Source organism: Podarcis filfolensis, assembly GCF_964270895.1.
Source record: "Podarcis filfolensis genome assembly, chromosome: 5".
Lineage (NCBI taxonomy): Eukaryota > Metazoa > Chordata > Lepidosauria > Squamata > Lacertidae > Podarcis > Podarcis filfolensis.
In genome coordinates, this window is record NC_139608.1 from 286,602 (window position 1) to 299,582 (window position 12,981).

At 53.7% G+C, this 12,981-nt stretch overlaps 1 protein-coding gene across 10 annotated transcripts in view; it reads right to left on the reverse strand.

Annotated features, from left to right (window-relative positions):
• The window catches only part of DLG1 (discs large MAGUK scaffold protein 1), an 82,515-nt gene extending 81,734 nt beyond the window's left edge, over nt 1-781 (reverse strand). For 6 of the 10 annotated variants that reach the window (XM_083612622.1, XM_083612619.1, XM_083612617.1 and 3 more), the window contains exons 1-2: nt 668-709; nt 278-409 (exon numbers count right to left, since the gene is read on the reverse strand). In XM_083612622.1, coding sequence (XP_083468748.1) covers nt 278-409; nt 668-686 — 151 coding nt within the window. In that variant the 5' untranslated portion in view covers nt 687-709. Of the gene's footprint in view, nt 1-277; nt 410-667 lie in introns of all 10 variants that reach the window. The other 4 variants (XM_083612613.1, XM_083612612.1, XM_083612624.1 and 1 more) reach the window with 1 other exon arrangement.
• Nucleotides 782-12,981: the final 12,200 nt, after the last annotated feature.

The following is a 12,981-nucleotide window of genomic DNA, read 5'->3' on the forward strand; positions in this document are numbered from 1 at the left end:
GTAGTGAAAGTTTTCCAACTGGAGATACAGAAAGTGGAAAGTGTGCCTTTTAAACTTGCTCATAAATGATCTAGAGTCAGGGACAAGCAGAGAGGTAGCCAAGTTTGTCTAGACACAGGAACTTGCCAAACGGAGTGAATGTGCTGCAAAAGAAGCAGGGCAGCAAATGCAATTCCATTTCAATGAGCGTCGAGTGCTGGATGTCTGCGCAGAAAAGGCGCTCGGCGTCCCAGCGGGTCCAGCAGCCTTCTTCCCTCCCCGCTGCCCCGATACTCGCCTAGGAGAGCCTGGAAGAGGCTGCTCTGGAAGATGCCGATGACTCTCTCCACCGAGCTCCGCAGCTGCCTCTCGTCCGCCCGGCTCAGCTTGGCGCGGTAGTCCTCCAGAAGGCGCAGGGCGCGCTGCGTGTCTGCAAAAGGGGCATCGTCGCTGCACGGGGGCGCCTCCTCCGCCCGCCCGGCCCTCCCCGCGCAGCCGGAGACTCCGGACCGCGCTCTGCACGCGCTCAGAGGCTCCCGGGCGCGCCGGCTCCCCCTCCTCCTCCTCCTCTGCCCGCCGCCCTCCCGCCCGCCCGCCCCGGGGCGCCGCCGCCGAGGAAAACTTTCCCGGAGGAGGCGGCCGGGCTGCCGGGCGCGCGCTCTCGCCCCTCTTCCCTCCGGCGCCTCACCTTGTTTGCGGACGGGCATGGCGGGGCGCGGAGAGCGGGGGGGGCCGCCTGCGCCTCGCCCTCCACGCCGGCCCTGCTCCCCCGACGGGCGGCCGCTGAGGGGGCTCCTCCGCCCGCCCGCCCTCCTCCTGCTCCCGCCGCCTCCCGCCGCCCCGCTGGCCCCGCTCCGCCGCCTGGGCCTCCTCCGCCTCCGCCTCCTCCTCCGCCGCCTCCGCGCTCCCTCCGGGGGGGCCGCTCCGAAATTCCAAACTTTCCAGGCAAGATGGCGTCGCGGGCCTGGCCGGAGGAGGCGGAGGGCGGGGCAGACACGCCCCTCCCGCGCCCGCCCGCCAATCCGCGCCGCCGCCCGCCGCCAGCTACCTACGGGCGGGGCGGGACAGGTGAGAGGCGGCCGGGCGGAGCCCCGCCCACCGGGGGAGAAGCGCGGCCGAGAGCGGGCTTCCCAAGGCGCTAGTCCTCAGCGGGCGGAGGCTGGAACCCCGCCGGGGGGGCGCCCTGGGGGCGTCTGGAGCGAGCCCTCCGGGGGTCCCGTGTTCGTCAGAAGAGCCTTGGGGAAGCCTCTTCGCCCCCGTCCCTTTTCGACTCTGCCCGCCTCGTGGCGCCCTCGTCCCGCCGAAGCTGCTGAGAGGGAAGCGTCCCTCCATTTCCACAGCCCCCTCTTGTCCCCTCCGCCGGACGCCTTTGAAGCAGGCCGGGCCCGGGGGCTCAGAGCTGGAGCCGGGACTCGGAAAGGCCCGTCTCCGCCCCTGGTGGGCTCAGCCACGGGCCTCCCTCCGCCGTATGGGGCAGATAAGGCTGCTGCTGCTGCTGCTGCTGCTGGAATACCGTAAGCGCCCCTCACTCTCTCCGGCAGCCCCGGGTCCCTGCCGCGCACTAGGATCACGCCCCCCCCTTGGACCAACGTTTGGCTCACGGGGTGTGAAGGGCCATGAGACGGGAGTGGGTTGCTGCCAGGCTGGGCCCTCTCTGCCCAAAGGGAGACACGGGGACACCCAGCAGGCCTGGTCAGGTGGTGGTGGGTCTTCAGGTGGCCAGAAACCGGCCAGAGGTCCAGCCCGGGTGCAGCTGCTTCCCACTCTTTGGGGGCGGGGAGGGGCATTTGGACCCAAAAGCATGAAAACCTTGCAGCCTACCAAATGCATACTCTGGGTTCCAGAATCTGGATCCTGCTGCTGCATTTCAGGAAAGAGAGAGCGCACACCTCTCCTTCAGGGGAGATACCATCTCTTGGCACAGCCTTCTTCCTCACTTCAGGGCAAGGGCCATTGTTTGCTCTCTCCACAGATGGCTTCATGTGCCTTGGGAGAGATGCCCTGGATGGCTGGTGCATCTGGAGGCTGGCCAGACCGTTGGATGGGCTGCCATGAAGGCACCCACAAGGCTTGGGCTGCTGGGCAGGGAGCCAGTCCACAACAGTATCAAGGGGATACTGGGGTTAGTTGACAAAAATAAAAAATGTTGTTGTTGTTTAGTCATTTAGTCATGTCCGACTCTTTGTGACCCCCTGGACCAGAGCACGCCAGGCACTCCTGTCTTCCACTGCCTCCCGCAGTTTGGTCAGACTCATGCTGTCCCACCATCTGGTCCTCTGTCGTCCCCTTCTCCTTGTGCCCTCCATCTCTCCCAACATCAGGGTCTTTTCCAGGGAGTCTTCTCTTCTCATGAGGTGGCCAAAGTCTTGGAGCCTCAGCTTCACGAAATAAATAATATAATACAAAATAAAAAATATAATACGTTAATAGAAGCACAGTGCACTGAGCAAATGCAGTGGGGGGGGGGCTTGAATTAAATTTAACAGGTGTTGGATCAGCCAGTGTCAACCCCAGGACTGGAGGGAAGGAGGAAGGATGGCAGAGGTCTTGGGGGATCCAGAAACAGGAATGGCCTCTTGCTTCTGTTTCCTGAGCCAGCCCAATTTTGCCAGCGGGTTGGTGGACCACTGGATGTGATCACATATGCTGCCCCCACCTCCTCCCAATGCAAAGGCGAAAATCCAGCTTGGCCTGTAAGGGCTCACAAAGGAGAGGTTTCTGTGAGAGTGAGTGCGTGGAATAGCTGCTCCTGTAGTCGGCTGGTGGGGATGGAAGGGCTACGGCTTGGGGTGGGGCACCAGCTTGGCATGCAGAAGATCCCTGGCCCAGTCCCTGTGGCATCCCAGGTGGGCAAGGAGAAGCTCCTGTCCAGGATTGCTGGAGAGCTGCTTCCAGCCAGGGAAGGTGATGCGGAGCTCAAAGGCTCAGTGACCTGGAGCTTCCAGAGTGTTTCCAGCTTCCCAGGGAAGGAGGCAGCCCTGCCTGTGCCAACTGCCATGCGCCAGTGTCCAAAGGAAAACCTTGCTCTCGTTCTTCTGCTTGGAGGCCAACGCTGAGCTGCCTCTAGAATGAGGCTGAAGTTGGGTCTGGCCAGGGAGGTGGCTGAGCTGATCATGAGCAAACCTTTCCACAGCCACATTTGGGCAATGACGTTTGAGATGTTTATTTCTCATGATTGCAAAGGAAAATTCTTCTGAACAGCCAAGCTTATTCTGTGGCTAAGAAGCTTTGGCGTTTGTGGAGCCAGCCCCACGGGAAAGTGTTGTGGGGCAGAGAGATCACATAGCCAAGTTCCCAGGCTCCAGGCCGGAGGACTTGGGCTCAGACTGGCTAAGCCTGGCATTGGCCCTTTGCAGGTGGAGTTTTGCCAGCAAAATGGACCCAGTAAAAATGTGCAAAGGGATATCCCTCAGTGTTTGCCCGCAAAGCAGTTCTGTGGGGTGGACCAGCCACTCTCTGTCCCTTTTTACTGATGGGGAGGGAGGGCCACACAGAGGAGCCTGCGCCTCCAGAATCAGGCCCCCTGGAAGGGTGCAAAACGTCTGAGCCGCAGGGGCAGCCTGGCTGAGGGGAGGGAAAGAGGGAGCAAAATCCAGAGGTTGGCTATCCTTGCACTTACCAAGAGACTTTCCAGGAAAATGTTCAAGGCCGTTATTAGGGGGAAAATAGACATGGAAAAGCAGCACGCACTAGGAAGCACTGAAATCAGTGAAATGCCAGGACAAGGATGCCTGCTTGAATTCCTGCATTGCAGTGGGATGGACTAGATGACCCATGGGGTCCCTTCCAGTTCTGTGATTCTGTATCCCCTTCTGGGGTCCTCCAGGCCCCCTGTCTGTTGAGCCCCCTTCCTTCCTTGCTTGCACAAAGCTTCTCCCACAGAAATTAAGCAAGGTCCCTCCTCTTTGGGCATTTGCTCTGACTTGTTTGCATGGAGGTTAGACATCTTCTCCCCAACGAATTGTTTTCCCACACTTTCTAGCACACTTCACTATCACTTTCTGAACTTCAAAAAGTCTTTGCTGTTGTTTTTTAAGGGGATTTGTTCTGACTGAGTACTTTCACCCACTCCCATTGCACAAACCTAAATTTCCAGCATGAGACAGAATCCTTCCTGCAAAATGCTGGAGGTGACCATGATTCTATGACCATGGGCTGAAAAAGTTTTAGCAAACCTCAAAAGGTATTCGCCTTCCAGCCACTGGAATTCCAGCCAATGAGCAGGTTGGGCAAAGCAAGCAAGGTAGGCTGTGACTTGTCGGCATCCATCCCGAAGCAAGGAGGGAGCCATCACCGGAAGGGCCCTGTCCAGTCACACAGTCACCCATATTCTCTGCAGCTCATGGTGCTGTCTCCATCTGTTCAAGGTCAAGTCAAGTAAAAGCACCCAATATTTGGTTTTCAGTGGGAATAACACACACTCTTCACTTTCCAACAGAGATGTTACACCTGCTTTTTCTTCAGAATAGAAGAGCATTATAGAAGCACAAATAACCTGATGTGTAGTTTCCTGCAGAATTCTTTCTCAACAGTGGCTCATTCCCTTCCAGTGTGGCTGTTGGACTCTGTCCCTTCAGCACTGCCAGCCGCACCTCAGTTTTGGGCTGGGCAGAAGGCGCCCTTTGTGGCCGGCCAGAGGAGCTGAAAGAGCCTGAAGCCCTCACCCTCCTCCCTAACCACTACTCGTGCTGGCTGCCTGGGCTGATGATGGGAGCTGCCATCCCACAATACTAAGATTTGTGGCCCCTTCTATTTGTGCTGGGTGAGGGAATGGTGGTTGCTCAGAGGCCGTGCTGCACAGTGACCAGAAATTGGTCCTGGCTATCAATGCTGTGCATTGTGGCTTGTTGCTGATCTTCATCTAATTGCATCCAGGTAGACTTTGAAGCCCCCAAGGCTCCCTTTTGGGCCATTTCAGCATGTATTTTCTTCCCAAATTTGCTGAAGGTGCACTCCTTCCTGCCCCCCCTCGCCATCACAACTGCTTTCTGCCATCCTGCAACTCTCTTGCATGAAGCACGTTTGCTGCCGTTCAAAGATTTATGGCGCATCCTTTGAAGATCCGGAAGCTGCTCTGCACCGCTCTCAGCCACAGGTCTCCCTGGGTAAAGGATCCCTCCTGTTCTTGTCCTAGCTCCTGCCAACCTAGCAGGTCTCCCTAGCGCCACATCGACAGGCCTCCTTTCCGGCCTCTGCACCCTCAGCGCAGACCGGCTCCTCCAAGAAGCCTGCACAGGACAGAGACACAGACCCTCCAAGTGCCCTTATTTTCCAGGGACAGTCCTGGCTTCTGATTTGATCCCCGAATGTCCTGCTTTTCCTTAGGCTGCCCCTATTTTCATTGGTGAAATGTTGCAATGTATGGAGACACAGTCCGTTCTGGTACGTCATGGTGAACAATGGTACAGTCTGTACACAGTCTGTGGAGCAAAGGGAAAGGGGCTTCTAGATCCGGGTGTTCACAGCCCCGTCTGCCAAACCTGAAAGGTTGGTTCCAAAACACCACCAAGTGGGTCTGTGCGCCAACAGCAGCCAATGCAAGTGGAAATAAGGGAGGAACTGATCCCACAACAAGCCTTGAGCCTTCCAGTTCATGCTCCCACTTTGCCAGGAGAGCAGCCACATGTCACTCAAGGCACAAGGTTTTGAGGGGGCCCCAAACTCCATTTTTCAGGTGCACCCCCCACATGTTTTTTACATGATAGGGAAGGGGCACACTCAGCAAGATGGGGTGCAAATGCTTTAAACAAATGAATAATAACTAAATAAAGGCTAGTCGGTATCTTCAGCCTCATTCTGCCACTCAGGCAATGTTCAGGATCTTTCTTGCTGTGACGATGCCAGCCAGGATCACCCGGCAGCACTCAAAGCATTTGAAAGAAACCCCAAATCTCCACTTCCCGGCGCCTCAGGAGCAGCGAACCCTGAAAAGGCCAACCAGAGCCCAATGGGCAGCTTCACGTTGATCTAAGTAGAGAGCAAATTAATGTGGACTTGGCCAGAGGATTAATGGCAGGACTTGGCTGCTGCAAATTCAAACAACCTCTTTGGTGCCCTTTGAGTTGTGCTTCCAGCAGAGCCAGCAGAAGCTCCTTCACACCCCACCCTATCAGCAGTCTCTGCTGCGCCTGAAGACCTGTCCTCTTGAAATCAGGGGATGCAAAGCTGTTGTGTTCTCTTCCCCTTCACTGGAGAGGAGTGGAGGGAGGAAAGGGCACGGAGGCCGGACCCTGGCACGGCACCCCTCCCTCCCTTGGCCTCCCTTGGCCTCCCTTGGCCTTAAGCAGCTGGGCTGGGGAAGGGCAGCATCTGCAGAGGCCTCTGCCACCACCAGGCAGGAGGAGGCTGCTGGCTGGCCTTGGAGCTCTCAAGAAGGGCTGTCACTCAGAGGAAGCAGAAGTGGTCATTTAGAAAGGGGCACCTGCCTTGCAGGAGCAACAAATGCCCTCGTGTGCTGAGGAGATTCATCCAGTACAGAGAAGGACCCTCAGTCAGAAGGAACGTAAATACACGGTGGGCATGCAAATCGCAGGGTGAATTGTCTGCCTGGGGTGAAGGCTGCAGATGTTGCCTAGATAGCCTGATAGATTTCAGTCTGGATAGCTCAGCTGGTTAGAGCCCGGTGCTGATCCTGCCGAGTTTGCAGGTTCAGTCCCCGAATGGGACAGCTGCAGATTCCTCCCTTGCAGGGGGTTAGACTAGATGGTTCTCGGGGTCCCTTCCACCTCTACAATTCTATGATTTTATGATCACACTAGGCACAAGATGATGGCCAGAAATGAGAAACTGGAAGCCGGATGTAGATTGCTAGGTAGGATTCTGAAAGTCAGAATCTCTATGGCAGCTTTCTGGTGAAGTGCTGCTGGTTCCACACACAGGGCCAGCCAGCCAGGCTCCCCTTTGTGGTCTCAGTGAGTGGGAGAGACAATGGTCTCAGGCTTGGATCTGTTAGGCACTAGGGAACATGCTGGGACAAGCCTGGTTTGAACAAAAGGGTCGGGCGTATCTGGATATTCTTCGTCTTCTCTTTGGCGATCCCTCCTAGCCGAGTGAGTTTGTCTTCCATAAACACAGTCTTAACAGTGAGTCTGTAAGTGTCTGTGAAAGCCAATTCTGGATCCACACATCCTTCCACAGTGGGGACATAGGTTTTCATGTGGGAGTTGATCATGGTGAGGGTTTGCCAGGCGTGGCTTCCTCTTAGCTCGTTTCTCCCTTTCGTCTGAAGTTCGTGCTTCTTCAAAGTCCACAACACTTTTGTTAAAGGCTGTTCTCCAATTGGAGTGCTCACAGGCCAGTGTTTCCCAAGTATCAGTATCAGTGCTTATACTACATTTTTAAAGATTTGTCTTGAGAGCATCTGTTAAACCTCTTTTGTTGTCCACCGGTATTACATTTTCCATTCTTGAGTTGGGAATAGAGTAGTTGCTTTAGAAGACGATAGTCAGGCGTCCGAACAACATGACCAGTCCAACGAAGTTGATGTTGAAGAATCATTGCTTTGACACTGGTGATCTTTGCTTCTTCCAGTACACTGGCATTAGTTCACCTGTCTTCCCAAATGATGTGTAAAAATTTTCAGAGACACCATTGATAGAATATTTCGAGGAGTTTATAAGTGGTCCATGTTTCACAAGCGTACAGTAAAGCTGGTAGTATGATAGCTTTGTAAACAAGCATTTTGGTTTCTCTGTGAATGTACCTTTATCTGGTTATAAGCTCTATAGGAAGGACAGAAAAGGACATACCAGAGATGGTGTCACGCTGTATGTCAAAGAAGGCATCAAGTCGAACAAACAAGAAATCCCCAAAAGGGCAGGGTCATTGTGGGTGTAAATACTGGCCCCCAATAGTCATTTGGTACTGGGATGCGCTTTTATCTGCCTGATCAAAATGCTCAGAGAGATCTTGAGATGAAGAAGAAAATCAAGGAAGCATCTAACAGGAGAGACCGTGTAGTAATGGGCAACTTCAACTCACATAGAATTGGCCACATATGTGCTCCCATCATGACAGAGGTACTATTTCTAGATAGCCTAAATGACTGTAGCTCAGAGCAGTTGATGTTGGAATTGACCAGAGGGGAGGTGACCCTGGACCTGGGGCAGATTGTATCTATCCAACTCAAATGTGAGGATTGGAAAATAGCCAATGTTACACCAATTTTTAAAAATGGATCCAGGGAGAATCCTGGAAATTACAGGCTGCTTAGCTTAAGTCTGTCCCTGGAAAACTGGTGGAAAGTACTGTTAACAATAAAATAACCCAACATATAGAAGCATATAGAAGAACAAGCCTTACTGAAGCAGAGGCAACATGGTTTCTGTGACAGAAAGCCCTGTCCTATTAGATTGATTGATTGATTTCATTTGTATCCCATCTTTTTTTCCAAGGAGCTCAAAGTGGCATACATGGTTCTTCCCCTCCTCGTTTAAATAGGGACTAATTGAGCATCTCTCCAAGAGAGTTATGTACATACACACCTTTCTTTCAGGTGAAACACAGAATCAGAAGAAGCAATTTCTGGGCACATGCAAGTCACAATATGCTAGTTCTCAATTAGTTTCCCTGCTAGAAAGAAACCACAGCACTCTTGAGAGTGTCAGCAAGCAGATACCTAATTCTGATCCAGTTGATCAGCTTTAATTAAATAACTAAATAAATAAATTGATGTTGCTGACACTCTCCTTGCATGTCAGCTTAACCCTTCATCCACCGGGGCTCCCTCCAACTTGAGGAGCTGGGCCAAATGGACCATTGCTTTGATCCAGCAAGTTCTTCTTTTGTCCTTGGGTTTGGGTGACCTCTGGCCTCTGTAGGGTGGTGGGTTCATTAAGGTGGTCTGATCCCAGGAAACTTATGGGTCCAGGTGGTTTCCTGGTAGCTTAAGGGATCTTTCATTGATCTGGCCAGCTGCCCTGTAGAAATCCTAGCTGAATCCCTGAAAGCGGAGCTATTTTAGGCAGTTGACAGGAGACCTCTGGGGTGTCCTCTCCTGACTGGAGCGGGGGGGGGGGGATGAGATCTGTATTGGCAGAGAATGTGCGCCAGTCACGTCCTTGCTGGGAAAAGAGACCCCAGGTGACCCTGCTAGGAGGCATGCCCTGCTGACCTCTTGACTGTGGTATTGCGCTGCACATGAAAGCTGCCAACACAGGAAAGTCCATCAGCCAGCCAGTTAGCCACCGGAGCCTCTTACTCCTGTCCTGGAGAGTTTCTGCTTGCTCCTGACCTAATTTAACAAGTTTCATGGAAAATGAGGAGGTCCCAACCAAAGAAGAATGGCAACTTTAGTTGACAGAATATGCACAACTTGCAGACTTAACACATAGAATAAGAGAACAAGAAGAACATACGTTTAAAGAAAATTGGAAAACGTTTATTGAATATATGTAAAATAATTGTGTACAGCTAAAAACGCTGGCAGCATTAAGATAAATACAACAGTAAAGAAGTTTTGATGGATGCAACAATGGAAAACCGATTGGTATAGTTTTAGTAAAATATGCAGGGATTTAAGATATATAAAAAGAACCATGGAAAGAGAAGAAGGGAAGTCATTGATATCTTAATGTGTATTTGAAATTGTAAAACAGAAAATTTAATAAAAATGATTTATTATTATTATTATTTCACAAGTCTCCTAGTTTCCTGAAGAGCCTCGATCCGGGATGCTCCAGAGAGCCAGCAGTGAGCTGGCCTGGGCAGTGGCTGCTTCCCTTCCTTCTGCCCTCCTCTTCCTTGTGCAAATGGGCAGAGCAGGGAAGCACTGGCAAAATGGCCTTTTGGAGGTGTCTCAGAAGCCTCTCCATGCCCCCGTTCACACCAGCAGCCCCACCCAAAGGTCCTGAAGCATAGCAGCTCCCGCTCTGGCAGGCGCACCCAGCCTTGGCTGAGAAGGGGAAATGTCCTCTTTCAGGACCTCCCCGTTTCTAGGTGAGCCAGCATTGAGGCAAAGGGCTCTCCCCGAGGTCTGCTTCCTTCCCTGCCTGTGCTGACCCCCTGAAGGGGCTCAGGAGGAGGAACGCAGCCCCCCCCCCGGGCAGCAGCACCTTCCTACCCCAGAAACCTCCTTTCTGCCTGCCCTCCTGGTACCCTTTTCCCTCCCGCCAGAGCTCCTCTTTTAGGGGCTTTTCCCAAATCATGTCTTGACGGCAGCATCTCACCCCTGCTGGTCTCTGCCAGACCACCGTGGGATGCTGCCCTGACTCTGTGTCCATGTAGGCAGGGAGCAGCATCACTGAGATCCAGTGCAGATTCCCTCCTGGGCTGCCCATCCTCCTTTCCTCTGGGGCTGAGGGGGCTCTTGGCAGTCATCCCCCCCCACCCTGTGCCTGTGTCTTCATTGCTGCTGGAGAATGGCTGGATGCCAGAATGTGGCCCTTTCAGTGGGGCTCCTAAGCAAGACTTTCCCCTCCAAGTGGAACAGGCTTTGGGGCTGCATTCGCATTACTCACCCTGCAGTGAAAGTAATGCTGCTGATTTATTTACTTCATAAAAGTTTGTTTAAAAATGACTATATTTTCTCCTCAGGGGTTTGAATGCATTTTGTTTGTCTTCACTTTGAAAGTTTGCTTCAGTTGAAAAGCAGGTAACTGGCCTGGCCTGGAGTGATGGCCTGAGCCACGCCAGGGAGGGGGAGCATGAGGGCTGTGCCCGACAGCGGAGCAGGTGCCGCCTCTCAGCTGGGCACAGCTCACTTTCCGCACAAAGCCCGATTCAGCCACTTTGGGAGGGCCCAAGTCCCATGGTGGTGCCAGCCTGCGCCAAGCAGGGAGACAGGGTGCCTTGGTACGTGACGCCTCTCTTGCAAACACCCCGCCTGGCCCCTCCAGGAGCGCAGAAGGGAGTCAGCCTGGCATCTTGTGCACAGACGGATCCTGCCCCCCCCTGCCCCACACCACCACCCCCAACGTTTCCAGGAGGAGCGCCAGCAGGGGCAGGGTCTGCCCCAGCCCCACCCCCCTGGGTCTTCATCATGCCCCCTGGAGCACAAAGGCAGTTCACCCCAGATGGGCCACCTGCTCAGATCTGGGCATGCACACAACGCAAAGGCCATGTTTGTGCGTGTGCATGAGGGAGGGAGGCAGGGTGCATAGGAGGGGAGGAGTGCAGGACTCAATTGGGTGCCAGTGCAGGAGGCAGAGCAGCAGTGGAGGTGGCACAGACGGGCACTGGTGGGCAGCTCCGTCTTCTCCTGGCTGCAGGTGGTGGGCAGCCCTTGGGATGTGAGGAGAGCCTTGCAGCTGGATCAGGCCAAGGTGTGTGTGTGGGGGGGGGAGCCCTCTAGTTTCTCCCTCCCCACCCAGCAGAGAGAAACTTGTCTTCCCAGGAGCTGAAGGGGCTGCTTTCTGCAGCATCCTGAATGCCTTTTGCTGCTGAGGCCACAAGAACCGTATCTGGAGGAGGGTGAAGGCCTGGAGAAGGTCTCTCTCCTCCTCCTCCTCCTCCCCCGCTTTCCGTGCCAGCATTTGCCCAGGCCAGACTCCTGGCTCTGCTGGGCTCCTGTAAGCTATGAATCCCGAAGGACGACGACGACAATCAGGGTCTTGTCCTCTCCTGCCGCCCTGTGCCAGGCACAGCCTTTAGCTAAGCAGAGTCCAGAATGAGTGAGGGCTGCAGCTCAATGACAGAGTATAGAATCGTAGAGTTTGAAGGGACCCCAAGGGTCATCTAGTCCAACCCCGTCATTCCGGAATCTCAGCTAAAGCATCCATGACAGGTGGCCGCACAACCTCTGCTTAAAAACTTCCAAGGAAGGCATCTGCCTCGCCTGCTCAAGGCCCCAATCCTGTTTGCTGCCAGCCAGTGCAGAGGCCGGCCCTGGCCAGCACTTTGAGACCTGAGACCTGCACTGCACTCAAAGGGTTGTTTGGGATCCCTCTGTGCTTTTGTCTGCCGTTCTGTTCGCTGACCAGATCCAGGTGCTCTTGGAGCAGACTGGTTTTTTAGATCCATATATGATGACCTCTGTTGAGAGAGGCGGGCAATGTTAATCTTCCTTGACCTCTCGCAGGTTTCAATATCACCCCAGAATCCTGGAGAGGCTGTCTTGGGGGCAAGTGGTAGGGCTCTGCAGTGGTTCCAGTCCTCCTTGGATGCTTGTCTTCAGAAGCCCCAAGGAGCCTTCCATGGGGGGTCCCTCGGGGCTCCATTCCACCCCCCCCCATGAAGCCACTGAGCGGAGTCATCCGGAGATTTGCAGTGTGTTGGCAGCAATATGCTGGTGATGCACAGCTCTTTTTCTCCTTTATATCCACAGGCCAGGCAGTAGATGGGCCAGAATGCTGTCTTTCCTCAGTAACAGACTGGATGAGAGCCCATCAACGGAAGCTCAATCGAGACAAGGCTCAGGACCTCAGTGCCTTCGGAGCCGCCTCTCCCCATGCAAACCACCCTGGGCTCTGCCCTTGTCACCCGAGGCCCTTCTCTATGTTCCCCCTCCTGGAGAGGTTTGGAGGGTGACACCACCAGAAGGGCCTATTCTGTGGCGGCTCCCCAGTTGTGGAGTCACCACAGGAGAGAAGCTCACTTGGCGCCGTCCTTATATGGTCTTTATGTGCCAGGCAAAAACATTTCTCTTTACCCAAGCCTCTGGCCATTAAATTATGGCCTTTTAAAAGTGAAGAGACTATTATGATTTTTTTCTAGATTCAGGTAGGTGGCCGTGTTGGTCTGACACAGTAGAAATATATAAAAAAAAATGTCTAGTAGCACCTTAGAGACCAACCAAGTTTGTTCTTGGTATGAGCTTTCATGCATACATCTTCAGATACACATGATTTTTTCTCTGATTGTTTTTTTTCCATTCTTATTCTTATGCTATATAAATTATGTTTTTGTGCTGTACACTGCTCTGGGATTTTTGGATAAAGAGCAGTATATAAACTGAATACATAATAAATAAATAATAAATACTATCGGTGCCCAGTGGCTGCTGCCGCTCTCCCCAGCAAGGTTACGACTTCCCGTAAGGCTGGTCTTGGGGAGCAGAGGGGGCTC